The 26,141-nt window shown below is 51.0% G+C and overlaps 3 protein-coding genes across 7 annotated transcripts; 2 read left to right on the top strand and 1 right to left on the bottom strand.

Moving 5' to 3' along the window:
- On the bottom strand, positions 1,858 to 9,647 carry EMC8 (ER membrane protein complex subunit 8). The gene is made up of 5 exons (XM_021409000.1): positions 9,242 to 9,647; positions 4,990 to 5,066; positions 3,576 to 3,645; positions 2,932 to 3,026; positions 1,858 to 2,813 (listed from the first exon to the last, which is right to left on the bottom strand). Exons 1-5 carry the CDS (start codon positions 9,611 to 9,613, stop codon positions 2,654 to 2,656), a joined length of 774 nt encoding a protein of 257 aa, XP_021264675.1. The 5' UTR covers positions 9,614 to 9,647; the 3' UTR covers positions 1,858 to 2,653.
- LOC110404583 lies at positions 9,615 to 13,862 on the top strand. The gene is made up of 5 exons (XM_021409004.1): positions 9,615 to 9,750; positions 10,466 to 10,545; positions 11,450 to 11,617; positions 12,709 to 12,840; positions 13,596 to 13,862. Exons 2-5 carry the CDS (start codon positions 10,467 to 10,469, stop codon positions 13,730 to 13,732), a joined length of 516 nt encoding a protein of 171 aa, XP_021264679.1. The 5' UTR covers positions 9,615 to 9,750; position 10,466; the 3' UTR covers positions 13,733 to 13,862.
- Positions 14,886 to 25,764, top strand: LOC110404409 (dual specificity protein phosphatase 22-A-like). Of its 5 annotated transcripts, none has more exons than XR_002442220.1 (9): positions 14,886 to 15,491; positions 15,690 to 15,813; positions 15,906 to 15,981; positions 16,984 to 17,017; positions 17,254 to 17,336; positions 19,502 to 19,551; positions 22,083 to 22,157; positions 22,587 to 23,462; positions 24,465 to 25,764. XR_002442220.1 is itself a non-coding variant. In XM_021408676.1 (9 exons), exons 3-9 carry the CDS (start codon positions 15,961 to 15,963, stop codon positions 24,645 to 24,647), a joined length of 618 nt encoding a protein of 205 aa, XP_021264351.1. In that variant the 5' UTR covers positions 14,886 to 15,491; positions 15,690 to 15,813; positions 15,906 to 15,960; the 3' UTR covers positions 24,648 to 25,764. The 5 variants fall into 5 exon arrangements, 4 of the variants coding, with proteins under 4 accessions (XP_021264351.1, XP_021264350.1, XP_021264348.1 ...); XM_021408676.1 differs by having other exon boundaries at positions 22,587 to 22,758; XM_021408675.1 differs by lacking the exon at positions 22,587 to 23,462.

Below are 26,141 nucleotides of genomic sequence, written 5' to 3'. Positions count from 1 at the left end.
AATGAGCTCAGAGAGAATGGATGCACACGGATGCAGTGCGCTCCCCAGGAGCAGAAATCATTCTGACTGCTGACCACCCCCAGCCAGCCACTGCTCTCCCTGGCTGTTGTAATGTGCTTGTATATCTTAGTGAAAATAACACCCTTGCCCCCCCCTCCCCCCGCCCCCAAAGCCTCTGTTCCCTTCTGGATGCCTCAAGCTGGGGCTGTGCATGGAGGTTTTGACCTGCTGGCAGAAGGCTGGAAGTGCCGTGAGCCAGACAGCAGCTCGTGTCCTGCCTCGGGGCACTCCATGTGTTCCTGGGCCTCAGATCGATCCCACCTTTGATTTCAAACTCAATGGGCTTTACAAAAAGTGTGCTCAAGCCTTTTGCTTCTCCCCCTTGTGACTGAAGGATTCAAGGTTAGCGCTCGTGTGGATCCAGCAAAGAATAACATACATCCTCCCACTCAGAAACCCAAGTGCTTTGTGCTGGCATTTTCAGGTGCTCGCAGAGTCTTTTTATCACCGCTCTGAAATATTGGGTCGAGAGCAGAAAAAAAAAACCTCAACACACCTCAACACATTGGAGTCTACGTATTCCCAAGTGTCTTGGGTCCTGCGGATGAGGTGGAGAGTTGGGAGCTAAATGCCCGGGCAAACACCGCATCTCTGACTCTCAGTCAATCAGGGAAGAAAAAAATAATTAAATCTGCACGTCATTAAGAGCTAACAAAACATAAAAGAGGTTCCAGTAACGGAGATGGAGAATCCTTCCCCAGCAGTTTTAAAAGGAGTTACCTTGAGTTCCTCTGAAGAATCCCGTGGATCTGCCGGCCAGGTGACCAGCACTGGTTCCCACAGGTAGGCTGGGGACATCAGCAGGGAAGCAGAACGCAGCCTTTGTGAGCCAGCAGTTTCCTCATTCTTTCACAAAGAGCCGCCGGGGCTCCAGGCAGCCTTGCCTTGATGAGATCGCTGCTTTTTGTCCAACCTTCAATGCAAATAGGACAGGTGTGATAAGATCTGAGCGCTGCAGTGCTTGTCCCTTTCGCTCGAGGCTTGCCTGGGTCCTCACTGGTGGCGAAACACTCAAAGCATCTCATATGAAAGCAAGCAGAAGATAAGAAAGACAAAGCAGTAAAAGCTGCTCCCCTTCCAGCTATGAGTCTCCATAGTCACAGGCAGCATTCATCTTTTCCATCGGGTTGCAGCCTGATGATACACATTCTGCTTTGCCTTACGAGGGTGAAGGGGGAGTACGTGCAAGATGAGCCTGTATTAGCATATATACAATCAAAGCTTGATTATGACATCTAGTTACAGAGAATGAGAGATGGATTTCCCGTGGCTCAGCGTTGGTTAACCATCTCACATAGCTAAGGTCTCGCTAGGGCAACACCTGGCACTGGAACAACAGGGCAGATTTCAGATGTTTGCAAAGGAAGACCAAAGCACCAAAATATGTTCATCTTGCTGCTTGGGAGCTAGATGTGTATTCTCATTCAACAAGCAAAAACGTTTTCCTTTCCTGCCAGCAGATCCGACTCATGATTTGGAAAGGCTGCTGACAACGTGCCAATGCCTCCTGTAATGCCCACTGCACCTTACTACTACAAAGAAGAACACTGAGCTCAAACCTTCATCTGCATCGTAACGTTGGAGGCAACAGCACTACAAAGCTTCCCCACTGACCACTGAACTTACTCTTAGAAACAAGCCAGGCTTAGAAAGATAGATTAAAGCTGAGCAAAAGTGTAATCTGGACTCCTTGATACAGGCATACTCTGACATTTAAACTCAGAGATACATTTCAGGCTCACTTAAGCGAATGCCAGCTGAAAATCGGAACAGTTTAAATGACAGACAGAAAAAGGCTGCATAGAAGTAACATTGTATTTTACTCTCCCCTTTCGTAGTCTTAAAATGGTTTTAGAACTTTCATTCAGAAGCGTTATTCCAGGCTTCAAATCAGAACAAACCAAAAAAATCACACCAGGTGAGCATCTGATTTTACTTTGTGTTCAGCTTTTCCAGGCAGTAACTATGGTTGTATGTCCAGGGACAGCAGAAATGACCGTAGTGATTGGGAATACAGCTTTAACACATTTTCTGTAGCTGTGTCATGCAAAACCATTGCCAATCAGGTGACACATGAGCACGCCACATCATCTTCAGCAGTCTGCATTCTGCTGCAGTGATAGAAGGCCATTTCCAGCCAGGCCAAAAAGCCCTGTGAAACAGTTAACCTTAGATTTTGTTTACATATTTGACCCCATCTGAGGGCAAAACTGACTTTTTCGAAAGCTATTTTCATAAATCTTTAAAAATTATTCTCTCTAGAGTACAAAAGCTTAGTCAGAACTTTGTGACGGGAACAAGGGGAATAAGCAGGAGTAGTTCTGGTTTCGAAGGAACAGCAACATTCACTGCAACTGGGAAGGCATCCACTGGGACAGCTGGAACTGATGGTGTGCAGCTCTTCTAATGAACCTCATCAAAAGGATTCAACAGCTTATGGACACAGCACCCCTGGCAACGTGACGTGCCACTCTTAAATCCGCCACCTTCCCACACCAGGTACTCAAAGTTATTCTACTGACGTTCAAAAATATCATCTTTGTATCTTCAGTACGCAGTGGGAATGCCCATGAATGAGTCAGGAGGAAGCCCTCTAACACAGGTGGAGGACAGCCTTGTTGATCTCCGGGTTTGTCCAGTCGTTCCGGATGTCATCCAGGTGGTTATCAAAATCCACAAGCGTTTCGTAGGACTTGCTGTCCAAGAGAGACGCGGCGATTCTCTGGGCTTCGCTCCAGTCTTCACAAAAATCACTAGGAAGGCAAGATAACTAAGGCTTAATAATCATCAGCAAGAAAATCCCCACCACCTCCTCCACTCCGGGCCGTTCCTCCCCACTTCTCAGTCAAATCAGCTCTGAAGTTTACTCACACGTGCGGGTCTTTGCACCTCCACTTGTTCTCGTGAAGCTCGTACACGTGAATGGCAGGTTCTAAGCACTCCATGGTGAACTTGGTGTTATCAACCTGGTGTGCAACAGGAAAACACCATCTTAGCCTTCTCCAAATCCCAAGTAGAGAGATGAAATTAAAAAAAAAAAAAAAAAAAAATCACTAACGGGATACCTCGCACCAATTCTGTTCTACCTTCACGTGAGACAACTTTTCCATGTTTAAGCCACCAACATTCTCCACCACTGTGGCAAGGAGGCAAAGCTCCATTTGTTTCACATATGATCTTAAAGGTTCCTTCCAACCCAAACCATTCAATGATTCTATATAAGACAAGAACTGATGTCACAGAAAAGAGCCCGGCACAGTGAGAGTGCACTGCCTTTGTTCAAACCTCCAACAGGGAAGTTCCCCACTTCCTCTGAGACAACGGAGAGCTAACCACAGCCAGTTCCTACGAACTGCACTGGCTACAAGTCATTGCATCTCCTCCCCAGAGCATCTGGGGAAAGAGCAAATTGGTTACCTCACTATTAAAGACGCAGGGAATGGCATTTTAGTGGTTAGTCCGGTGTCTCGGTCGTAACGCTAACGATGCAGAGAGAGGAAAAATGAAGCATTTACCATTATGAGTGCCGTATCGTTAAAGCCCTCTGCAATTCTGGAAGCCACCTTCTCAGCAACCTGGGTTGGACTGCAGCAGAAGGGAAGAATAATTGTGTTATTCAAACCATGACACTTCAGCTTAAAGCAGCAGGAAATATGCTTAAAAGAGATGCGAAAACTACACAGCTTGCTTACAAACAGGAACAAGGCATCACGGTGACGTTACACTCGGTTGAAAATGGAAAGCCAAGAGAGCCCCATCTCCTCTCTTCAGTGCATGGTCTACGCTTAGGCAATGCATTTTGCAGTAGCAGAACCAAGGTGCTGTGGCCTCCTACCTCCTTCTGCCAGACCAAGAAGCACAGCCTCCTTTGCCCTGACAGGCATTTCACAAAGAAACCCCATCCGAGTGCTTCCCACTCTGTGTCTGAGCTCACTCACTGCCCAGCTGCTCTGCAGAGCCAGCCTTCTTCTAAAGGGAAACCTTTACTCTGTTTCAAAGATTGCAATCTCTGTGGTGCCAGAGTTACCTTCAGAAATGAAGTCTGGGGTTGGAGGAAGCAAGCCCCATGACAGCCTTTCAAACCACAGTGGGAACAGGCAAGCTGCATCTTCTCCATCAAAATACCTTCAGCAGATCTGTTTCCCTTGTAAGGAAAAGGCAGTGCCTGCATCCCTGTTAGCTACCCAAGCAATCACAAGTACTACTTCCAGATATACTTGAGACTGAAAGATAAACACTTGCAAACTAACTGGAACACAGCACGATCCTTGAAACAAGTGTGGTGTAACCTCAATAGTCTTGATACTGGATTTGTCTAACGTATATAGGGAAAAAGATGTGATACATCAGTGAAAGGGGCTTTGAAGTGTAATTTCATAACTTGAGCTAGCTAGCTGGGGGGAGGGGAAAAAAAAAAAAAAGACCATTCCTGAGGAAAACAATAAGAAAAAAGGATCTCTGCTTGACTGACATCATCCTGCATTTCAAGAGTGACCCCCTGCCACGTCAGAACTTCCTTCAGTAAAACTCAGTGACAATTAAGCAGCTTTACTAGTAAGAGTTAGGTCACTTGTAAAAGACTTTCCACCAGCTATTTAGAGTCACTCGAGCTCGTAAGATATTGACAGCACAAGCAAACACGCCTTTTGCAAATTTTGGCTATATCCCTGACAACTGTAATTAAACTGGCTGGCAGCCATTCAAATACCGGCCTTTTATAGTACCCACTGAAGAAGAGTGATTCTGGAAAGCCTGAGGTTTCTGCACCTGAGCAAAGGCCGTACCCACCAGCACCACGAAGACAATATGAAAGCAGATGACAGTTGTCAAAGTTAATCAGCACGCACGATTTATGTGGATGATCGCTGCTGGCAGAGTACAGAGTACAACAGAAAAGAGCAAACAGAAGGAAATATTGCCCCAACACACCTGGCATCTTTCACGCGTTCGTTTGCCTGGTAATAGCCAGCTATCACGTAGCTATTCTCTTTGCACCAAGAGTCAATCTGAAAAAAGTAATTGGAACAATTAAGCTCGGGGAAAAAAAAATAAGATAAAATGAAAAGGAAATCCCACGTCTGCCTGTGAATAAAACAACAAGTGAAGCATTACAATGTCATTGCCAGTTGCTTCTTTAAATATACCCATTTGCGTGCGCGCACACACATACAGTTTTATTAACTGAACTGGGACAGAGGAACAGAACTGAACATTTGGGGGATGATGGAAAGCATTAACCAAATGGAGCAAAAGCACAAGAAGCTGCCTCAGTCAGAGCCTGCCCCAAATTGGAATGACAGGACTCGCTGCCTGGGAGAGGAGCACAGCTCTTAGCCACCACCACTCGGGGCGTCCTGTGTCAGCACTGCCTTGGCACAGGGAAATCAGAAGGTGCTCGGCGTGCAGACATGGGACTGCAGTGCCACCTCACAAACAGATTGCTGAGTTCACCTCTAATCAACATTTCCAGGTTAGAGCGTAAGCACGGTTTGCCTAATTAGCAAATAAAGCTCGAAGAGAAAGGTAAACATAAGGCAGTAAAAGAGTGTGGCTCTCAGCACTTCTTCCAACCCGCTCTGCTACCAAAAGGCTTTTGCAGTACGATTGCTTTTCCCTAAGAAAAGCAATATACAAGGGCTCTGCCTTGTCACTGAGGATACCGAGCCAGGATAACGCAGAGAAACATCTGAAACAGAGAGAGCAGCTAGAATTTTCCTTTCTTGTCCCCAGAGGGCATGCATCAAAAAAACCAAAACCTCAACAGCTGTATTCAAATGGATTCCAAAAACATATCTGGTGCTGACCCGTGGCATCCTCTAAGTCAAACCAATCTCATTTTCAGCAATAATTACAATATCAGACTGCATCAACAAAAAAGCCACGTGAATAATCCCTCCTCTACAAAAGGATGACACGGATTTACGTGGTAAAATACGGGTGATGGAGCTGTGCTGCAGCTGAGGGTCAAGTGCAGTTTCAATTACGAGCCCAGTTTGAGGGTTTAGCATGATGGTTTTAATTGGTAGCGGGGTGAAAGCTTGGCATTAAAGCCAGAAGCTCGGACATGAAGATGTAGCGAATAACAACAGTCCTCATAATAACTCAGTGTTTTAAAAATGAAAGACCTTAGCCCTACATTAGCTTTTGCTGCCTTCAAAATACGACTTTTTGAGTTCTCAGTTCCCTAAGTGGTAATTAAAAACTGCTTCTGAAATAAAACCCCAAACCAAAACAATCCTTCCCCTCCCCAAAACCCTCCTGGATTTACAGCTGTGTTTCCCACCTGCAATTTCCAACCAATCTCTGGCAGCAGCGCTGCCACCACAGGTGTTTAATACAAGCTGGTTCTGCTGGTTCTTTGTACCTGGGCTGCTGCTAAAGCAGCACTTGCAGTTTGCAGAAGCTACAAGGCTGTGGGCAAGCGTGCCCCGTGTTCTGTTATGCTCAGATTAGATCTGGAGCCTACTTCTCCCATCCATGTTGTAGGATAACTCGGCTCAGGGACGAGCAGATCAAACTCGTGGATCTGGTTCTAGATCAGCAGAGCACAGACTTGACCAGGGAACAGCAGCAACTGACCTGGAAGAGAACCAGGTCCCACCAAAACCTGCCAAAGCTTCTCAATCTCTGAGGAACAGAGGTGCTTAGTTACAAACACTGACTTCCAGCTATGCTAATCTCACTGATTTATTCAGCAATCGCGTGTTACACTGCACAGATCAGGCAAGAGAGCCCTTCTTTTCAGCACTGCAACAATAAAAGCTCACTTTTATAGCTGCTGTGCCAGCATTTATTGACACCTTTCCCTAAAGAATAGGAGCAAAAGGCCCTGGGCTCTTTTACAACGCTGTGTTTCAAGTCTGCCAAGTATCATAGGAGTCATCAAACGCGACTGCAAACTACAACACGTTTTATCAAGTCCTAATTAATGTGGGAAATACCAAGGGGTTCCCCACCTTTGACTTTTTGTATCAAAACCAACGAGCAAACACATAAGGCCGTGCTATTTCTTTGGTTCCACGATGATTTCATATGCTGGTTACTGCAGATGTGGTGACACATTTCAGATGTTGCAAGAGAAGTGTTTTATTTCCTAACAATCTACATTAAATCTACACCAAAGTGCTTCACTGAAGGCCTAACGTTTGTAAAAGTTCACTGCCACAAATCCTGTAGAAAGAACTGATTTAAAGACAAACCCTCTGCAGACTTCAAACATGCCGTTATCTTACTCCGTATTTCATTAGAATCTTGCCATTGTTTCTTCCTACAGGACAAATTATCCTGGTTCAAAAAGGTAGATATGAGCCCTACGTGAAAGCATTTATAAGCAGAATTAGTGCATTTTCCCAAGAAATAGCAGAGAAAATGGTAAGTGGAGACAGCAGAAAATGACTACACCAGCAGCATACGCTCCTGACTTACTCCTGCATTGTTACTCTGGTGCAGATCTATTCAAGGCTGCCAGGTTTGGTATGCTCCACAGCCACGTGGCAAACTAAAATGGCCAGGACCCATTTGGAGAAAGCAATAATTTATTTACAAATAAGTACTTTTTGATGAAGCAATCTGTTAAACCGAGGGAAATGTTCAGGCCAGTGTATGGGAACTGCTGAGTCACGGCCTGAACCAGACTGAGCACCTGGAGGAAAGACCCAGTCAGCCCTGGGAGCACAGGTGAAGGCAATTCACTGTGAGACCAGAAGGAGTGGAGCCTGGCTCCTCTTAGGCCTCATTTAAGGGCTGACTACCACTGAGGAAGGATCTCTTTCTGGAGATCCCTCCTTGGTGGGGGTCTTTCCCTGTGAACCCAGAGCCTTCTGATATGGGTGAGTGATCTACTTCCCTTCCCTTGTAGCACCTTTGCTATCGTGCTGGTCCTTCCACCTCTTTTGTAACACCTTTTCCATTGTGTTGGTCCTTCTGATTGCTAAAAGGCCAGAAAGTCTACGTGAATCAAAACCTAGTTATTTTTAGGGATATCAGTGAGGTCTGAATTTTCTACAGCTAATAACAACACATCTCAAAATGGGTAAGAAAACCTGCAGCTTAAATTGTACACAGACCTCAGTTGTGTGGTGATGATGCCTACAGCAAAGGCACTGAAGCATTTCCCTGCTTCCAGCCCACCACAAATCCCCACTCAGATAAAATCCAAGCACATTTCGTTCCCGTTGGCTCCTGCTGTTGACAAAGGAACTGTCCTAAAGTGCCAGGTGCAAAGGGGACACAATCAGGACAGCTCCTGGTCTTTGTGACTTGTGGGCTGAGGCTGAAAACTGCAATGTGGGAAGCGTTGATGTTGATGATACGGTGGAAGAGCGGTACCAGGGTAGGTTCAGGTTAGATATTAAGGACAATTTCTTCTCAGAAAGAGTAGTCAGGCACTGGTACAGGTTGCCCAAGGAGGTGGTGGGGTCACTGTCCCTGGAGGTGTTTCAGAACGGTGAAGATGTGGCACTGAGGGACACAGTGGGCACAGTGGGATGGCTTGGGGTGGACTTGCTGATCTTAGCAGCCTTTCAGACTTAATGATTCTAAGAGGGATTATCTCACAGCAGCAGGCAAGGAACAGGGTACTCCTGTAAGAGATTGCAGCTGCACAGAGCTCTGCCATGGGTTAACTTGCCATCACTTTGCCCAGGGGTGAAAAGAGATGGAGAATGAGCTCGTGATGCACAAGGTGAGATTTCACCAGGCATGCAGCATGAAGAGACTTCACTGTTTTCTTTTTTAGGCTAACTGCTGCCACGAAGAGGAGACACTGCCATAAAGGGGGGAAGTGTATCAAAATTAATCTAGAAATGTATACCTATGAGCATCTACACACTCTTAATTTGATGTAAGCGTGCCCTTGTCCAGCTAGGTGATGCTCCTTAAAGGTAAAGAGGGAAAAGCCCTTTCTGCTGCAGAACACAGCCCTTCACTCTGGGATTTTCCCCAGCGTAATATCACAATAAAAACAGCGGATTCCCTGCACAGACACAGTTAGCCAAAACCACGCACAGCAAAGCCCTGTAGGCGTGAGAGTGCAGCAGGCAGCTCTCAGGGCTTTTTCCACTTCAGAAACTTGGTTTTCTCACGCTTAGCTGCCAGAAACATGGGCCTGGCTACGCTACATTCCCCTCCATTCTCCCTCCTAGGCTGAAACCTCCCCTCAGCCCCCCAGCCAAGGCCGTACCAGCGTGAGGGCCACCTCCAACATAGGCGCCAGCGCCAAGGTGCCGTGGAACAGCGGGATGCAGTCGACGAACAGCGAGGGGGGCCCGGCCTGCTCTCGGCCCCTGCTCCCCGGCGGCCGTTCGGCCACCAGCAGCCCGTTCACGGCGCAGTGCGGGTACTTGGCGCCGTGCAGCACCATCTTGCAGTAGGCCTGGGTGGTCAGCTTCATCCTGACGGTCCCGCGAAGCCCGACGCTTCCCCGGAGCTCACCGCCTTCCCCGCAGCGCACCGCCTGCCGTAAAGCGCGCCCGCCGCCGTCCCCCAGACAGCCACCTGCCGTCAAGCGCGCCCGCCGCGCTGTCGTAAAAGCCGAGCGGCGGTCCTCCAGCATCCCATCAGCCCCCGCGGCGGAGGGAGAGTACACCCCCGGCGGCCCCTCTCGTTCTCCTGCGCGGAGTTCCGGCGTGTGCTGCGCTTCCGCTCGGCGGCTCCTTCCGGTGGAAGCCCGGCGTAGAGGACGGTCGGCAGGTCGTCGGGCTGCGAGGCCGCGGGGAGCCGGGGGAGGGCCTAGGGGGTACCGGGAGGGCCTAGGGGACACTGGGGACGCCTAGGGTGCGTGGGCCGCCGCTCGTCGCCGCCGCTGCCGCATCGGCCGCGTCCCGGTGACCACGCGCTGGAGGCCGCCCGCCGCCGGTCGAAGGGGTCTCGGTGTTGTCTGGTGACGTCATGTCGGCGATATGACGTCATGTCACGCCGTGTCTCCGTCGCACCGGGGGTTGAGCAGCAGCTCAAGGGCAGGGATGCACCCCCGGCTCGGCGGTGCTGCGGGGGTGTGCGGGATCTGTTGGGTTCTGTGGTGAAACCTGTGAGAAATCCACACCCTGGAGCAGGGAACGTTCTTAGAAACCGCTATGAAGGCATCTGCTGCTCAGTGCTGGAGCTCCACTGCTCTGTGAGGTGTTCCCAGGCCTGGCCTGGGGCTCCCTGCCACCAGCACTGTGCTGCTGAGGGCATCTTGCATGGCTGAACTGAGCACGGTGCAGGAAGCTGGTGGAAAACGGGATGCATTGCACAACTCTGTTGGTGCGATGCTACCGCAAAGCCTGGAGCAGTTTGCCCCGCCCTCCAGAGTAGAGGCAGGAAGCCCATAGGCAATAACACCGAGGGGTGTTATTTCCATTTAACGCGTTTATTGTCTTTAGCTGACCGCGATTATTCACCTGTTGTTGTTCTGTCCCGGCAGGATGTTGGCTGCAAGAGCATTCAGCCTCATTGGGAGAAGAGCCCTTTCCACCACCATCTGTGTGAGGGCACACGGGCATGGTAGGTGGCACTGCTTCAGTTTTAGTAAGGACAACAAAAGTGGCGCTTGAGAGGAGGGATACAGAATGCAACTGTCAGGATCCTGAAAGCTGAGGAGCAGAGCTTTCTCCCAGCTACAGGCTGGTTCCCAATAGCAAGGGAATTGCAGTGGTTAATTACGTTGTTAGATACATTAGTGATGTATCTATCCCCTTACAGCTGTAGGAGACAAATAACGTGAAGCTTGTCCAAAAGACTTGTACAGAATGGCTCAATAATTCTGAGTCTGTGATTTTGTTTGCTGGAGACAACTCTTTGGCGTTATATGTTCATGCAGAAATCACTATTTCTTTGCATGCTCTTTCTGTGACGTTTCCAGATGGGGTGTGCCTGCTGCAGCTCAGGCATGGGTAAGGAAGGATGCAGGATAGAGGGGTTGGCAAGGCTGGTTTCTCAGCCTGGAGGCAGGAGCAGCATTTGGGCAGCACCTGTGCCAGCTGATGGCATTGCAGAGGTGCTAGTGGGGTTAACTACTGATGGGGAGCAGAGGGCCACGTGGAGACTGGGATGGAAAATGCAGAAGACTTCTATGTATTGGGAAAGGAATCAATATGACAGCTAGAAGCAGACTTGGCTTGGAGATTAATAGTTTAAAGCTATTTTGGATATTACCTTTTGACTAGGTCCATGGAATCATAGTTACTTTATCCTTTTATTCTAAAAATTGGACCCATTTGAAGTAGTTTCTCTCTTCTGTATTTCTCTGTGATGAAGTCTTTGGCCAAAAGTTCTTATTTTTCCAAGGTTTCTTAACTGACACCATATTTTAACTGCACTGTTGGCCTTTTGTTTGTATTGTAACCAGTAAGAGATGTTTGTGCAGGTGTCAAAAGCTTGAGTTTGTCTTTTCTGTGCCCAAACACAGCTGGTGTTGTCAAAGCAGAGGATTTCAGCCATCCAGCATACGTTGATCGTCGTGATGTTCCCCTGCCAGAAGCGGCCTTTGTAAAGGAACTCTCTGCTCAGCAGAAGGCTCTGAAAGAAAAGGAAAAGGCATCTTGGACTGCTTTGTCTGTTGATGAGAAAGTTGAATGTAAGCCTCTAAGTAACCTTACAGCTAGCAATAATGAGACCTAATCTGTTGCGTGTTCATTACTGCTGTCTTACTAGAAAGACATCCAAAGAAGGTGGCTCTAAGCTGCTGCTAAGCCCTGCTCTACTAAGTGGCTCTGTGGGCAGAGACTTGAGCCATGAGAGAGTTTTGTTAATTATAGTGGAGCACAAGTGGAGATCAGTGGCTTGTGTGGCCTCTGTTCTTACTGCTATTACAAAAAGTTAGATATGCCTCTTGGTATCTGTTATGTGCCCGAGGTCACGCAGTGCATGTGGCATAAGGAATTTAGTTAATAGAGGGTCAGGCTCAGCAAAGAGCCTGGCTCCTTCAGGAAAAAAAAAAACAGTTGTTAATTCCAATCTGTTGTCAACAAGCCAGAATTTACTCAAGCTGAGTAAAATGAACTCTGTATATTTTACTGTTATTGACCTTGGCATCACCAAATTTCAGTGCCAAGCAGGTGTTTTGACATGCAGGTAAAACTGTCATCTTTCTAACAGCCATCGTGGTGTGCAAGTGAGAACCTGTTTTATGGGATCTGGGAAGAGCACAGTGTCCACCAGTGTCAAAGCAGGAAGATGTAAAACCCTCCCAAATATTCATAAGCACTTTCCAAATCAAATGCTGCTTTGAACTCCATGAGATGTGGGCCTTGTTGGCAAAGCTGTGAGAAGCCTTTTAAATATAAGCATTCCCACTCAAACTCTTTGTGTTAAAGAACTTTATGGTAAATAGTAATACTGGGAATTGGAGGGAGGGAAAGAAAGCTCCATTATTTCTTCTCTTAGTCCTACTGTGCAACCTTTGCACAACTTTACAGTCACATATAAAATGGAGAGTAACATTGTCTTTGCTCGCGAGGGGAAGGTGCAATGCAACTCATCTACTTCAGCACAAGTGCATTGGTCTTGGCATGGAGGAGGCCAGCTAATTCAGAAGCTATTTTAACATCTCTTCCATTTCAGATAGCTTTAGGCTTTGGCTTGCCTCTAGCAAGCAATGTGTTGCCTGCAAGTTGCAGGAAAAGTAAAAAAGACACGATTTGATCCATAATATTTTTTTTTTTTCAGTGTACCGTATCAAATTCAATGAGAGCTATGCAGAAATGAACAAAGGAACAAATGAGTGGAAGACCGTCCTTGGTGGAGTACTCTTCTTTCTTGGCGTATCTGGCCTCATCCTCATTTGGCAGAAAATGTATAGTAAGTAAAGGCTGTGTGGTGTTGTCCCCTAATGCGAGAGATCAGCTGATATCTGATGTGAAATCAGAAGATTCTCCCTAAATTGCTCCGTTTCAAAAGGCTGTGTGGAACAGCCGTCCTGGTGACCACGTGGCAGTTGCTGCTTTTAGCTTCTGAGAGCTCCATTCTGGAGTTGAGACTGAATGGGTGTAAGCAGGTACGTGGCGTGCATTTTCAGGAGGTTGACTTGTGGAGAGGTTAAGTTACTGGAGAGAGTTTTGGAGGAAAGGGATGGGGAAGAATAGCAGTGCACTGCTGATCCCAGAGCATTCCCTCTCTGCGAAACCTGCTTTTGCAAAAAGCTTGCTGCCTTCTCGGTAATAAACATTTGGGTTTCTGCCATGCTTGGCTTCCTTCCCAGCTAAAGATCCTACCTCAAGGGAGCCCTCCAGCTGCCACGAGGCAAAGCATGCAGCTGAACGAGCTGCTCTCCGTCTTGAGGCTTCATCCACTTGTGGTGAAAGTTAGGAGAGGGATGTTGTCTTGGTACAGGCTTTGCTGATGAGCAAAACTGCCAGAGAATCAACGCCAGAATCTGCTGAGCTGACTGCTCCGAAAACTTGCTTTGGGGAACTTAGGTTTGAGCAGGTGATGGTGCGGGTATGATCAGCGCTGTTTGCTTCAGGGGAAAAAGCAAAGTTAATGAACCTTGTACCTCCGTTCCCAACTTGTTAATTTAGTGCTGTGGTGTAATTCTGTTCTGTTTTCAATTGCAGTGTACGGCCCTATTCCGCACACCTTCTCTGATGAGTGGCTGTCAATGCAGACAAAGAGAATGTTGGACATGAGAATTAATCCCGTGGAGGGCATCTCTTCCCAGTGGGATTACGAGAAGAATGAGTGGAAGAAATGAAGCAACTCAGTGGAACCTGCTCTGCTTGAATATGAAATGATTCCATCACCCGTGTGTGACCTCGTTGCTTATGTACTGGAACAATCTCTCCACCTAAATAGATGAAAATAAACATCTGGTTAACTTGAAAGTTTCATTGTATTGGTCTTCAAATGCATTTGTCTTGATGGTAATTTGTAGTGCGGGTTGAGGGGCAGGGTGCATCCATATATCCTTGTCACGATTGTTATATAGACAGCATTAATCAGTTCAGGGGAATGAAACGCTTCTATTTCTTGCTGGGAGGATAAATAAGGTGAAATGCAGTTTGGAAAGATGGATTTTTGGATTCGCTGCCTTGAAATTGAAGGGGGGAAATTTCACCTAGCTCTGCAGTGGGTTTTGTCGAGTGCTCAGGGCACTCATCCTACTGTTCCGGCACAGGAATAGCTCCTTAGGAGAACAAGGCAGTGCACCTCTTAACTCCTCTTTAAGGCTGCATTTCTGGGACACAGCCAGGAGTCGCCGTGCTCTGAGCTACATGTAAGGTAAGCAGATCCCAGCTCCTGGGGAGGCTCAGTGTCCCATAACTCAGCTCCAAAAATAGCCCGTCGGCGCTGCAAAAGGCAGCGGTGCTGGATCAAAGCATGTAGGGTACGTGGTGGAGATGAACGCTGCTTCCCTCGTCCTTGTGGAGGGGACTTGGCTCTGTGCTCTTGTTCTCAACTGCTTTTCCCATCTCAACAGCGTGGGCAGGCTGCAGCCCTCACTCGAGCATTTTGTGCAGGCTCAAGTGAGGAACAGAGGGAAGTACCCGCTGTAGTTCAGGGTTTAGATGCAAATCCAGGCGGTGTTTCTTGCCTCGACTCTCCTGTAGCAGGCTGATGTTCAGAGGGGGTGGCTGTGGTTGAGGGGAGGGAAAGAAATGCCACGCTTTGTGGGAGCAACCGAGAGCTGAGTGCAGTGAACAAGTTATGGTTCAGAGCTCAGACGTGGCTTAAGTTTTCCAGAGCCTGAGCTAAGAAAGCTGGCGCCTCTGTATTTGCTTTGCCTCTGTTCTGTAGTGTTCTGTAGCTGCCAAATTTTGCTTTCCCTTGGGCTATCCACTAATGCACATCCTAGGCTTCCTCCAGGCAAACCTCAGCCTCTGCTTTTAAAGCAGCCCTCCGAAGATCAAAACTACTAAAACTAGCTTTGCCTTCAATTAATTTATTTCCTGCCTACGAGACCGTCATGTTTTTCCATCCATTTAGCTGCTGGAAAGCCCAGGGAGTCCCTGCTGCTGCTCATGGCCCGGCGTGCTGGGAGCTGGCCAGCCTTTCCCTTGCAGTAAGGCAGCTTCGGGGAAGGCTTTGAGGTGAGGTGATTCAGCAGGCGTGAAGCGACAAACTCCCCTTCCTGCTTGCACAAAATGCTTGTCTCCAGAGCACGGCAAAGGGCGTTACAAAGGATGCTGGGGTCCCTGCAGCAGAGCTGGCTCCATCACGGTGGTAAAACTGACAGCGGAACGGTGATGTCTGCAACCAGCCCGGCAACGGCATGATAACAAACACAGCTTCAAGTGCCTTGACGTGTCATCCTGAGGCTGCGCTGCTGTTTTCCGTGTCAGCATTGGTTCAGTGCCTGTAGAAAACATCTCAGATGGAGCGTGGGAAGTGATCTTGTCTGCTGGCTCGGGCTGGGCTCCCTGGCACTCGAGGTAACCTTGACTTCACCTCGCCATGGGTCGCAGCTTCATGGTGACTGCAGGGGTTTTGCTATGTCAGCTCTGTTTTTTGAGGTAAGTGCCTTATTTTGAATTCTGCTCTTATTCCTGTGATTGAGATGAACTGGTATGAATGAGAGAGACCCTGCTGAGCCCAGGGCTTGCAGCAGACCATAACATCCCAGCACGAAACCTGGTCCCAAAGCAGCGTGGGAAGGCAGTGAGGTGTCCCTACTCTCCATGCCACCTTGGTGAGGTGGTGCCTTGATTTAGGAGAGTGATGCCTGGTGAGCCAGAGAGTCCGGAAGGGAAACCTGAGCCTCAGATCCTCGTTTCATCCTCCCCAGCCCTGCAGCAGCCGCTGTCCCCATCCCCTTTCCCTGACAGCACGGAGCTGGTGAGTGGGCTGAGTTCACTGGGGCTCTGCGTGCCCAAGGGGGGAAGCAGCTCTTGCTGTTCCCTGTGGGATTTCTGGGTGTTTTCTTGCAGGTAACGCCGGATACCGAGAGCCTGCCCAAATTCTGACCCCAGGGAGGAGAGAGCCATGGGGAGTGGAATGAGCAAGGTACGGAGGGCTGAGCTGAGCACCTAGGGGTGTTCAACAGGTGGCAGCTGGCTTTTGGAGCTTTTCCTTTGGGTGGTACATCCATGATGGCATTAACCCTCTGGACTGACTGGGGGTCCCAGGAGGTGTGCATGGAAACTCTCCCCATTTGTCCCCACGGGGATGTGTCTGTGCAGTGTAAATGGGCAGTGGGGTTGTGCTGGGGTTGGTGCTCAGGGCTGGCAGAGGGATCGATGTCTGTTTGTATCCTTAAATAACCACTGGAGCATGCATTATCCAGGTTAAAATTAGACGCCGTGACAGCAGCAGCGCAGCACTTGGGATAAATTAGAGCCGCTCTGAGCTCTTTTTATTGCTCCTCTGGGTAATATAAAGCAATGATTTCTCTCCATCCATCTCAGAGCACAGCTCTGGGTGCATGGGAGCCATCAGGCTCAGGGTGGGCTCCCCATGAGCACAACGTCCTCCTCCATGATGTCCCCCCACCCAGGGTGAGAAATGCCCCCACATGCTGTTCTCTGGGTTTGTTATGCCCAGAGCCCAGCAAACTCCTTATGGATAAGCTGTGCATTCACCCCTCAATCCCCAGAGGAAACCTCTGGAACCATTTGCAAGAGTGGTTGCTAAAGAACAGCCAAACACAGTGGGAGGCTTCTCCAGGTTGGGCTCTGGTTGGTGGCTGCACACTTGCACCCAAGTGCACAGCAGCCAACCCCAATCCGTCCGTGTGCTGAGTTTTCCCGAGCTCTGCCCTCCTGGAGGGGTTTGGTTTGGCATCCAGTGTTTTGGATGGGAACAGCCTCTGCTGTTTGTTAATGAAGATGGTTCATTAATTAGCTGCTTGCTTTATCTTTAGCTGGGGTTGTTTTCTCCAGGGGCCCCAATCCTGCAAAAGCTGGTGATGCTCCTGAGCGATGCAGAAGCATCTGTGGGTTGGGGGGCTTGGGAAGCAGAGGGGATGAGACATCAGACAGAACAACTCTGCTTTTTGCCACCTTGCAGGTGGTCGCAGGGCTCTACCTGGGGAACATCCGCGGTGAGTGAGGGAACCCTGCCCGGTAGAGGGGTCTTTTTATTCTGAGATGGCTGCAAAACGGGTTTCTCCATCCTGGGGGCGGTTGGAGCACTGGGGTTGGCCGCCCTCGTACCACCGGGTTTGGGTGTAATTGCCCCCTGCGTCCCAATGGGGGTGGGAGGCGGCGGGATGGGGCTGGGGGGGAGGGGGGGGTGGTGGTACCTGTGGGTGTTTGCTGGAGTTGCTCCTGCTTGCAGACTCGGAGGACAGGGACAGCCTGCGGAGGCATGGAGTGACTCACATCCTCTCCGTGCACAACGGGGCCAAGCCGGTGCTAGAGGTGAGCGCGGGACACCGGGCGATGCCGCCTTGGCACCCAGTGCTGGGAATGGGGGTAGCTGGGTGGGGGGGCACAGGGCCTCGTCCCGGGAGGGTTTGCAGCGTTGGAGGCTGAGGGTGCCCGACCCACGGTGCTGCCCCGGGAAGGGGCCACGAGAGGGCAGCGGAGCCCCATGCACGGCGCCGCCGGAGCTGCATCCATCCCTCGTGCTCAGGATGGGGCTTGGAGGGGCTCTGCCCGCTCACCTCCACGTGGGGCAGCCCCTATGGAGCCCGAGGACCTTCTACCCAGGACCACTCCGCCCGAGACCACCCTCCCCATCCCTCCAGTGTTGCTGTGATCCTGTGATTTTCTTGCTGGGTTTGGGAATGAGCATTGAGGAATCCTTAAAATCCTGGCATCCTAAAAATAGGGGGGGAGGGGGTGCGGAGAGGTAGGAGGGGAGGCACACAGGAGGCAATCCTATCCCATTCCATGCCCCCAAAGTCCTCACAGTGGCACAATGCTCTGTCGCTACTGGGAGTGACACCTGATGGCTCCTCCCCACCCCAGGTATGGCTGCTGTTGTCCTATGGGCAGGGAAGGTGAAAGGGGGTGAGGGAGGGAAACTGAGGCAGGAGGGAGCTGCTGGGTGTGTGTGTGCTGGGTGCGTGCAGGACGAACAGCCTGCGGGGTCTCTGCATGGGAGATGCTCTTCCCTGCAAAGGCATTGAGTTAATGAAAGCCGGGGAGAGAGAAGGAAGGAGGGTGCAGAAAATGGGGGCAAAGAATTGGTTTGTTCAGGGAAGGGGCAGCAGCTGGGGCATGGGGCATGGCCATACGGGCGGCAGCCTGGCTAGGCAGCTTGCAGCCCACAGCAGCGCACAGGGCCAGTGGAAAGGGGAACAGGAAAAGCATGGTGGGTTGAGCAATGTGTCAATCACGGCCCCTGGCCGGGGACCGCAAACCCCAGCAGCTTTCCCATGCATGCAGCCCAGCTTCCCTCCCCGAGGTGGGATGGTGGCACATGGTCCGGTGGGGAAGGGGAAGCCACCCGGGGTCCAGCTGGGCTTTAAGTACTACCATTGTCACAGTGGCTTTCCCACCTTGATGGGTTTCCTCGCTCATCCAGGTGCTGGGAAACTGCAACGCATCATAGCTCATCCCCATTGGAAATCATCCCATGAGATCTTGCTTGTCCCCGTGTCCCAGCTCTGTGGTCCCATTGCACCCTGCTTGCCACAGAGCCGTGGTTTGCTGGGGTGAGGATGAGGAATGCACCAAGAAGCTGGTTGGGTAGGGTCGGGCTGGGGCTATCATGCCACAGTACCCTTAAGGTAGGAAAAGACCTCTAAAATCCCAAAGCCCATACCACCTCCACAGGTAACACCTCATACAGTCCCCATCCCACTGGGGGCTGTGGAATCAGAGCAGGATAGGGCCAGGGAAAGGCAATGGGATGGAGGGGAGATGCTTGGGAAAGCCCCACGTACTTTTCCTAGCAATGTGGGTCTTTCCAATATGGGAATGTCCCCACGATGGCCAAGCCCATCCAGCTCTACTCCTTCCCTTTGCCGTTCACTTGGAATAATTGGCATTTTCCAACATTTTCGTGAAGGGAAGCAAGAGCAGCTTTGGGCAGTGATGCTATAAGGAGATGGATGGAGATGGGGCAACCCCCGGTGCGCTGTGCTTGGTTGTGTCAGCTCTGGCGAGATTTCCCCCCTTTTTCTAAGAAAAAAAAAATAGCTCAGATGAAAAGGGTCTAATTTTAGCTCGGAACAGGGAGGATCGAGGAAGCGATGCTTTAAAGAAAGTGTAGTCTGACCTACGCCAACATGCGGCAGGATGATTTTTGTGTATTAAAAGAACCGGGAGGAAATAACTCATTGATGAGAGTGACTTCATGACTGCGTGTCCGCACACATCATTCTGATGGGGGATGGCTGTCACTGGAGCATGGACAGGGATGGGAAGGCTGTGGTGCCCCTGGATCCTTCTGAAATGGATGGAAATGATCAGAACAACCCTGTCCCTGCTCAGGGTGCTGTGGAAAATCCCATTTTAAAGAGGGGCTTTATCCCTACAGGCACCTAGTCAAAGGGTCACGCAGAAGGAAAAGAGAAAATGGGAGGTGTTATGATTCTTGAAGGTATCTTAGTACTGCAGCTATCTCTTTATTTCAGGACATGGCTTATCTCTGTATCTCGGCCTCGGATTCCTCCAGTCAAAACCTGTAAGTTGTCTGCACTCCCTCTGCCTCCCAAGGTAGCATTTTGGTGGCTGTCAGTCAATGCAAGTTCGAATTTCTCAGAATGAATGTTCACTTCGCGCTGCCAAAACTTCACGTCGTTGAGTTTGATGAAAGCTGTGGCTCATTTTAAGGCAGTTAATAATGCTTGCATGGCCTAACATCTGTTTCTCTGTGTGTTTGCGGTCAGCAAATTCAATTTTCCATCAAATTTCAGAATTATTCTACCAGGCAGAGCTCTAAACTGGAGCAAGATTCATTGGTGCAGGCAGACAGGGATTTGTATTGGCCTTCCAGACTTCTTCCTTGGAAGGAGAAATTGGATATTTATCAAAAAGAGTATTTTTCCCCTGTACAGAACATAGATACTGGACACATAAGGCCTTTAAGGATGCTCTCAAGATGAGTCTGGGGAGAGGTGATGGTGGGGCTGACGGATGCAGTGCTGATTGCACCAGGTTGTTCGCATCACCCCCCTGCTTTGGGCAATGGGCACGCAAGAACCATTCATTATAACCAGAAAATGGGTGACTTCTGGGAATTTTTCTTGCCAACCCACTCCTAAAAAGGCAAATGGATCATGTGCAATGGCTGTACCAAGCTCCATTGGTGGGGGTGCTGGTTTTCAGCATCCCTGGGAGAAACTCAGCTCCGTGGGCATGATTCTGCTTGCTCATGCTCCTGCTGAGCGGAAAGAGAAGCTTTACAAGAAAGCCCTGCCTCAGCAAGAAGAGGGTTTTTTGGTTTATTTTTTTCTCTCCTCTTACTTCTTTGCATTTGTGGTACGTCTCCTGAAAGGGGAAAATAAAGAAGGACAAGGCTGGCTGCCGGAAGGAAGACTTATTCAAGGAACTATTTTCTGCTTGCCAGTTTAAGTCATGGATTTCACAATCCTGGTGAACTTGGTGTCCTACAGAGGAGATGTTTGTGACTCAGGGCCTCGCTGGCTCTCAGTCTTACCACTCCTATGGGATGCAACTGGGAGGTCTTCCCTCCAGCTGGCTGCCTTGGGAAGAACTACAAGTGAGGATGGATGGACAGCTCAGTGAGGGTCAAGGGGAGGACATGTAGCCACGTCGTCATGCCCAAGGTTGAACGTTGTTGGGTCCAGCGAAAGGATGGAGAAGAGGTGTGGGACTGGGAGAGCTTGGAGCCTTGTGAGTTGCACAGGCAGTATAGAAAAGTCCCTATTTCCCAACAGGAGATGCTCCACTGGCGGTTGATTGACATCTCCCTCCGGGGCCAAGAGACAAAATATTCTTAGCATGACTACAGCTTCAAAGAATCCCCTGTGCTGCCTCCTCTTCTTGGGTTTTGGGCAGCAGAACTCCTAAAACTCCATGCAAAACCACTATTTCTGAATATGCCTTTGGCTGGTTTCTTAGAAAGCACCTGAGCCCCATGCTTCCATGGAAGGGTGCAGAGCATCCCCGCTGGGCAGACTTTGGGATGATGATTTTGCCCAGGTTGGGCTCCCGGTCCCCACGGGGACTCAGGAGGATGCTGAGGGGAATATCTCTGTGGTGGCGTGTGCCTGAGCTTCTGAGAAAGCAGGAAGGCTGCGTGGGGCTGGCCCAGCCTGGTCACGCGGAGCAGAGGAAGTTTGGGACCCAGCGGTGGGATGGGGGCTGTGTGGGGCCACCTCTTCTCCTCCTCCCCCTGAGGAATCCAGGGCTGCACGCCAGGCTTCGGGTCAGCGAGTCCACGGTCAGCCTGGGCACGGCCCCAAGTTACCCAGGAGCAGGTTTTCTGCTTCAAAACTCCCCCGTGGTGAGCAGGGATGGGCAGCAATCGTTGTGAATATTTGCTGAAGAGCCAAACAAACAGCTCTCTGTGAACTCTGGGAGATGCTTGCTGTTCGATAAACAGGAGGGATGGATGGCACTGGAGCATGTGTAACCCTCCTATGGACCTTGGTCTCATCAGTGTACACAGTTATTTTAGCCTGTTTTTCACCCCTGGGTCTTGATGCTTTCAGAAAGGTGGGTGCTGCAGCAAAGCGCCATGCTGCATTGCAGCTGAGAAGCCAAAAAGCCTCACATCCCTGCCTGTTCTGCTGCAAAACTCACTGGTTTGGGTTAATGCACTCCCTCTGCACTGGCAGTCGTTGGTTTCTGGCAGGAGGCTTTCAGGAACGTGTGAAGCAAAATGCCCTGGGAAACACCTGCCCTGCATCTTCCTCCCCATGGGCATCCCCCACAGGATGGGACAGGGTGGCATTGTTTGGGAACTGGGATGACCCGATGGCTCAGGATGAGCTCTGACATAGGGGTGAGCTGGGCACGCGGATTTTGCCCTCCCATTGGGCTGGTGGCATCGCCCCACTCCATCTCGTCCCCTTGGGAAGCAAGAAATCCCCCAGAAAACTCTCCTGCTTTTCCTTCCTGGCTGATGCAGACTAGTCCCTTCCACTGGCAGGGGACCCATCTCTGCTCTGGCCCCAGGGAAATCCTGGGGATGATTCTGGGAGGCAGCAACTCCTCCTGCCCTCACCCCGCTGCCTCTCTCCCAACCAGGATGCAGCACTTTAAGGAGAGCATCAAGTTCATCCACGAGTGCCGGCTCCGTGGGGGAGGCTGCCTTGTCCATTGGTAAGAGCCTCTGGTGGCAGCCTGCGGGCTTCCTCAGTTTGATGCTAAAAGGTGGGGAAAAGGGTCACCCGAGGGAGGGCTTGGGGAGGTGGGGGAGGAGGGTCCCAGGAGGTGTGGGGATGGGATCCCAACAAGTGTCCTCAGTGTTGAGCATCAGTTGTGGTAGAGAAGAAGAGGAGGAGATGAGGAGTGGCATCAGGTCAAAGGATGGTCCATGTCCCAAAAACCTGAGCTCTAAACCAATGGGACAGACTAGAGGAGGGGATGTAACGATGTGACCTTCGTGGGGCCATTGATGGGACAGGTGCCACCATGGCTGGACAGCCCCACTACCATCGCTGAGCCCGGGATGCAGCACCCCATGGGTGTCCCCAGCTGTGGGGTTCCCGAGGTGACAATGCCCCATCCTGACACCTCACACCGTGCCAGCTTGGCCGGGGTGTCCCGCAGCACCACCATCCTGGTGGCATACCTGATGACAGTGACAGAGCTGGGCTGGGAGCGTTGCCTGGCTGCCACCAAGGCTGTGCGCTCCTACGCCAGCCCCAACTTCGGCTTCCAGCAGCAGCTGCAGGAGTATGAGCAGACCTTGCTGAAGGAGGTGGGTCCTGCATGCATCCATGCACCGATGCCGGTGACTGGCTTGCAGGGACCTTGTGCCAAAGGCGGGGGGCTCTGCAGCTGAGGGCCCCTTTGGCTGCATCTGCGGTGTTTGCAAATAAGCACAACTGTTTTGCATACAGCAATTTTGCAAACAGCGTGAGCCAGCTGCTATTTATTACCTGGGGGTTTTGCTGTTTGCATGCGTGCATGCAAAAACATAAAAAGTGCCTAGACATTGTGTGAGTGCACTTTAAAAAGCTGTTTCAAATCCCAGTGCTCGTGTTTTCTCGAGAGTTCAGCTTGCACCACACAGTGGAGGGGACACACAAAAGGCACTCAGCTGGCACCAGGGAATTCAGAGAGGTGACGGAGGGACTCTGCACATGGGTTATGCAACCCATGTGCCACAGCTTGAAATGTGCATGGTGGCCCTGTGCTTGGTGCCTGCAGCATCCCTGGAGGGAAAACCCCAACGTATGGCACACTGCCACCATGCAAGGAGCAGCTCCATGGGATTTCTCTGCATGTGACATTAACCCAAGTATCAGCCCCTGCCCTGGCACAGATGCTGTCACTTCAGGGGTGTGGCCCTGCCAGGCTGTCACTGCTCCAGAGTCGGCTCCCAGTGGCTGTTTTCTAGCAAGGAAACCAGCACTGCTCCCACCCCTGCAGCGGGGCTTCCTGTGCGCGGGTGGCTGCCGGGTGAGTCCCATGTCTGGGGGAGTGGATATGGGAAATGCAGACATTCCCGCTGGAAATCCCCTCTGCCCAGCTGACTTTCCCCTCCTGCAGGAGGGGGCTGCCACCAGCGCTGCTCTCGGGCTTTCCCTGGCTCTTACCCTATCCCAGGAGGCTGGAGCCCTATGGCCATCGTGGGACATCAAGTCCTGGGCACAGGGAGCTGCCATCCCCATAAACCACGGATGTTATATCAGCTCCCTTCCTCCTTCTGCAGCCACATCCATCCCAGTGCTATCCATATCCTGGGGGTCAGCTGTTTGCTCCTTGGCACCCTGCAGGTTTTGCACTGTGCACCCTCCATCTTTTTACAAGCATTTTGCATTGCCGGGTGCTCTGAGCGCTGCTCCTTGCTTGCTGGGTTCCCATTTCTGGGTGTCAGCAGTGCACAGCAGTACTGCTGCTCCCTCCCCATGCAGCATGGCCGTGCCCCAGCAGTGTCAGGAATGACTTCCCTGGGGCCAGCTCCAGCTCTCTGCCGCATGCCAGCTGGCCCTGGGCCACGGGGAGGGAGCGGGAGTGGGTGAGCACAGCACTCTGCAAACAGACTTGCTCCCAGCACAGGAGCCAACCTGCCTGGGGTCAGCGAGTGCAGCCCATCCCTGCATTGGAGAAAGCGTGGGGACGCTTTGCTTATGGTAACGTGGCTGTAAGGAACAACAGCAGCTTCTTGGCGGGGGAAAGTAAACAAAGCAAACTAAATAAAGCCAGTAGAGCTGCTGGGGCTGCTGCCAGCTCTGTGGTCCCTGTGAGCAACCAGCAAGGCTGCTCTCTGTCTCGCTGATGCAACTAATGCTTGGTCTGGGTGCAATGCTGCATCTCTTGTTGCATGGCATGCAAGCTCCTGCAACAGAGGACTGCTGCTGCAGGCGCCCATGCTGTGCTCGGCATGCCTGGGGTTGGCTCAGGGCTTTGCACTGTGCCCACCCACTGAACGTGGCACCCTCTGTGGCTTTGCCCCAGCAGTACCGTGCCTGGATCCGCCGTGATTATGGCAGGAACCCCTTCCAGGACCAGGAGGAGCTGCAGCGTTTGTTGGCCCAGCAGGAGCAGAAGGAGCAAAGTGAGAGCAGGGGGGGCTTCTGCACCAGCCCCCCAGCACCCAGCCGCCCACTGCCCAGCAGCAGGAGCCGATGGATGGACAGATAGACAGCGGCTGCTCGCGGAGGGACGTTGTCCCTGTGCCTTGCAAAACGTGACAGCCATCATGCCCAGTGCCCATGGGGTGCAGCTGCAGTGGGGCGAAGGCTGGGGCTGGACCCCACAGCTGCGGTCATGCAGGGGCTGCTCTGCTGCTGCCTCTCATCCACCAGCCCCACTGCGTGGGAAAAATCAATGGTTACTGAAATACAGAGGGGCAGAGCCTCACTCTGCATTAAAGCCCTTCTCAGGGTCACCCCCAAGAGGATCCAATCCTTTATTCCAATATTTTGAGGAATTCTCTTAGAGGAAATTTCTGGGTACTGGAGCGTGTGAGTGGGACAAAGCTGGAGCTGAGCTGCCAAGGAAGGGGGGGGTTGATCAAAACCATGGGGATGGCTGCAGGGATAGGGGGATGGGCTGCTGTTATTCTATATAGAAGTGCTGCAGTACCTGGGAAAGCACCCTGGGCAATTAGTGGGGAAAAGGCCAATAAATGTTGTGGATCGAGGGAGCCGGAGGGAAGTTGAGCAAACCTTGTAGATATTGCATTGAATGCCTTGGTTATCATTTTAGGAAGCAGAAAAATGGAACTCGTGCACAGGAAAAAGAGAAGAAAGTTGGTTTCTGGTGTCAATAGGAAGTCATCGCAGATCTGTGATAAGCAGAGATTAGATGTGCAGTAGGTGTGATAACCTCATGCTGCCACTTCAGCACTCATCCCACGGCCTGCCCCTGCCTTGTGGGCATCCCGGGACTGCAGTGTTTCCCCCAGCTCACCCCAGCTTGTGGGAACCACGGGGGATGCCCCTGGCGATTACAGCATCACAGCAGCAACTGCTGCCTGAAGAGCACCTCCCACACCCAGATAGGTACCACACAGCTGTATTCCCATGTGACGACACGTTTTGCCTTGGTGGAAAGCAGCACAGCCCCTCCAGCCCCGCTCCTGGTTTTGCCAACCCGCATTTGTTGTTGGCGCAGTCCTCCCAGTTTGTGGTTGCCATTCCTTCCGTGCTGCCCATAAAGTGAAGGCAGAGGTGGTGGAAGCATCCCGCTGGCAGCAGGGCTGCAGGTGGTCTCTACTTTGTTGGGGGGCAGATGATTGCACGGAGCCCCTTTAAAATAACCTGAACTCTTTCAAAAGAAACAGGATTCGACTCCAGCATCACTAACGCGGGGGGTCAGCAGTGCAATCCCCTCCTTGCTTGTTTCCTGCTAAAAGCGACCCTCCTCATCACATCTGATGGCAAAGGATGTGTTTGGTCCTCCTCACTTCTCGCACGGGCTCACACAGCAGCTATTTGTTACGCATCAGAGTGAAGGCTTTGCACCTCGGATCATTACTTTTATTATGCCATCTGCACAGCTCCATACATTTCCCATTTCTCAGCATCACCCACATGGGAGCACTTACGGTTTTCTTCCAAGAAACAGGCATGTAAGCGGATAATCCCAGAAAAGCCCTCTGAAGCCAAGGCTGCAGCTGGGCTTTGGGCTGCG

Source organism: Numida meleagris, chromosome 10 (assembly GCF_002078875.1).
Source record: "Numida meleagris isolate 19003 breed g44 Domestic line chromosome 10, NumMel1.0, whole genome shotgun sequence".
In the NCBI taxonomy this organism is placed as follows: Eukaryota; Metazoa; Chordata; class Aves; order Galliformes; family Numididae; genus Numida; species Numida meleagris.
This window is presented reverse-complemented; position numbering and strand designations above follow the sequence as displayed.

Coding starts and splice junctions, on each gene's coding strand:
- EMC8 (XM_021409000.1), bottom strand. CDS start 9,613: ATGCTGGAGGACCGCCGCTCGGCTTTTACGACAGCGCGGCGGGCGCGC. Junction 3,646..4,989: donor GAACGCGTGAAAGATGCCAG/GTGTGTTGGGGC, acceptor CTTCTGCTGCAG/TCCAACCCAGGTTGCTGAGA. Junction 2,814..2,931: donor AGGTGCAAAGACCCGCACGT/GTGAGTAAACTT, acceptor TTGCCTTCCTAG/TGATTTTTGTGAAGACTGGA.
- LOC110404583 (XM_021409004.1), top strand. CDS start 10,467: ATGTTGGCTGCAAGAGCATTCAGCCTCATTGGGAGAAGAGCCCTTTCC. Junction 10,546..11,449: donor TGTGAGGGCACACGGGCATG/GTAGGTGGCACT, acceptor GCCCAAACACAG/CTGGTGTTGTCAAAGCAGAG. Junction 11,618..12,708: donor TGTTGATGAGAAAGTTGAAT/GTAAGCCTCTAA, acceptor TTTTTTTTTCAG/TGTACCGTATCAAATTCAAT.
- LOC110404409 (XM_021408674.1), top strand. CDS start 15,961: ATGGGGAGTGGAATGAGCAAG. Junction 19,552..22,082: donor GATTCCTCCAGTCAAAACCT/GTAAGTTGTCTG, acceptor TCTCCCAACCAG/GATGCAGCACTTTAAGGAGA. Junction 22,158..24,461: donor GGAGGCTGCCTTGTCCATTG/GTAAGAGCCTCT, acceptor GCTTTGCCCCAG/CAGTACCGTGCCTGGATCCG.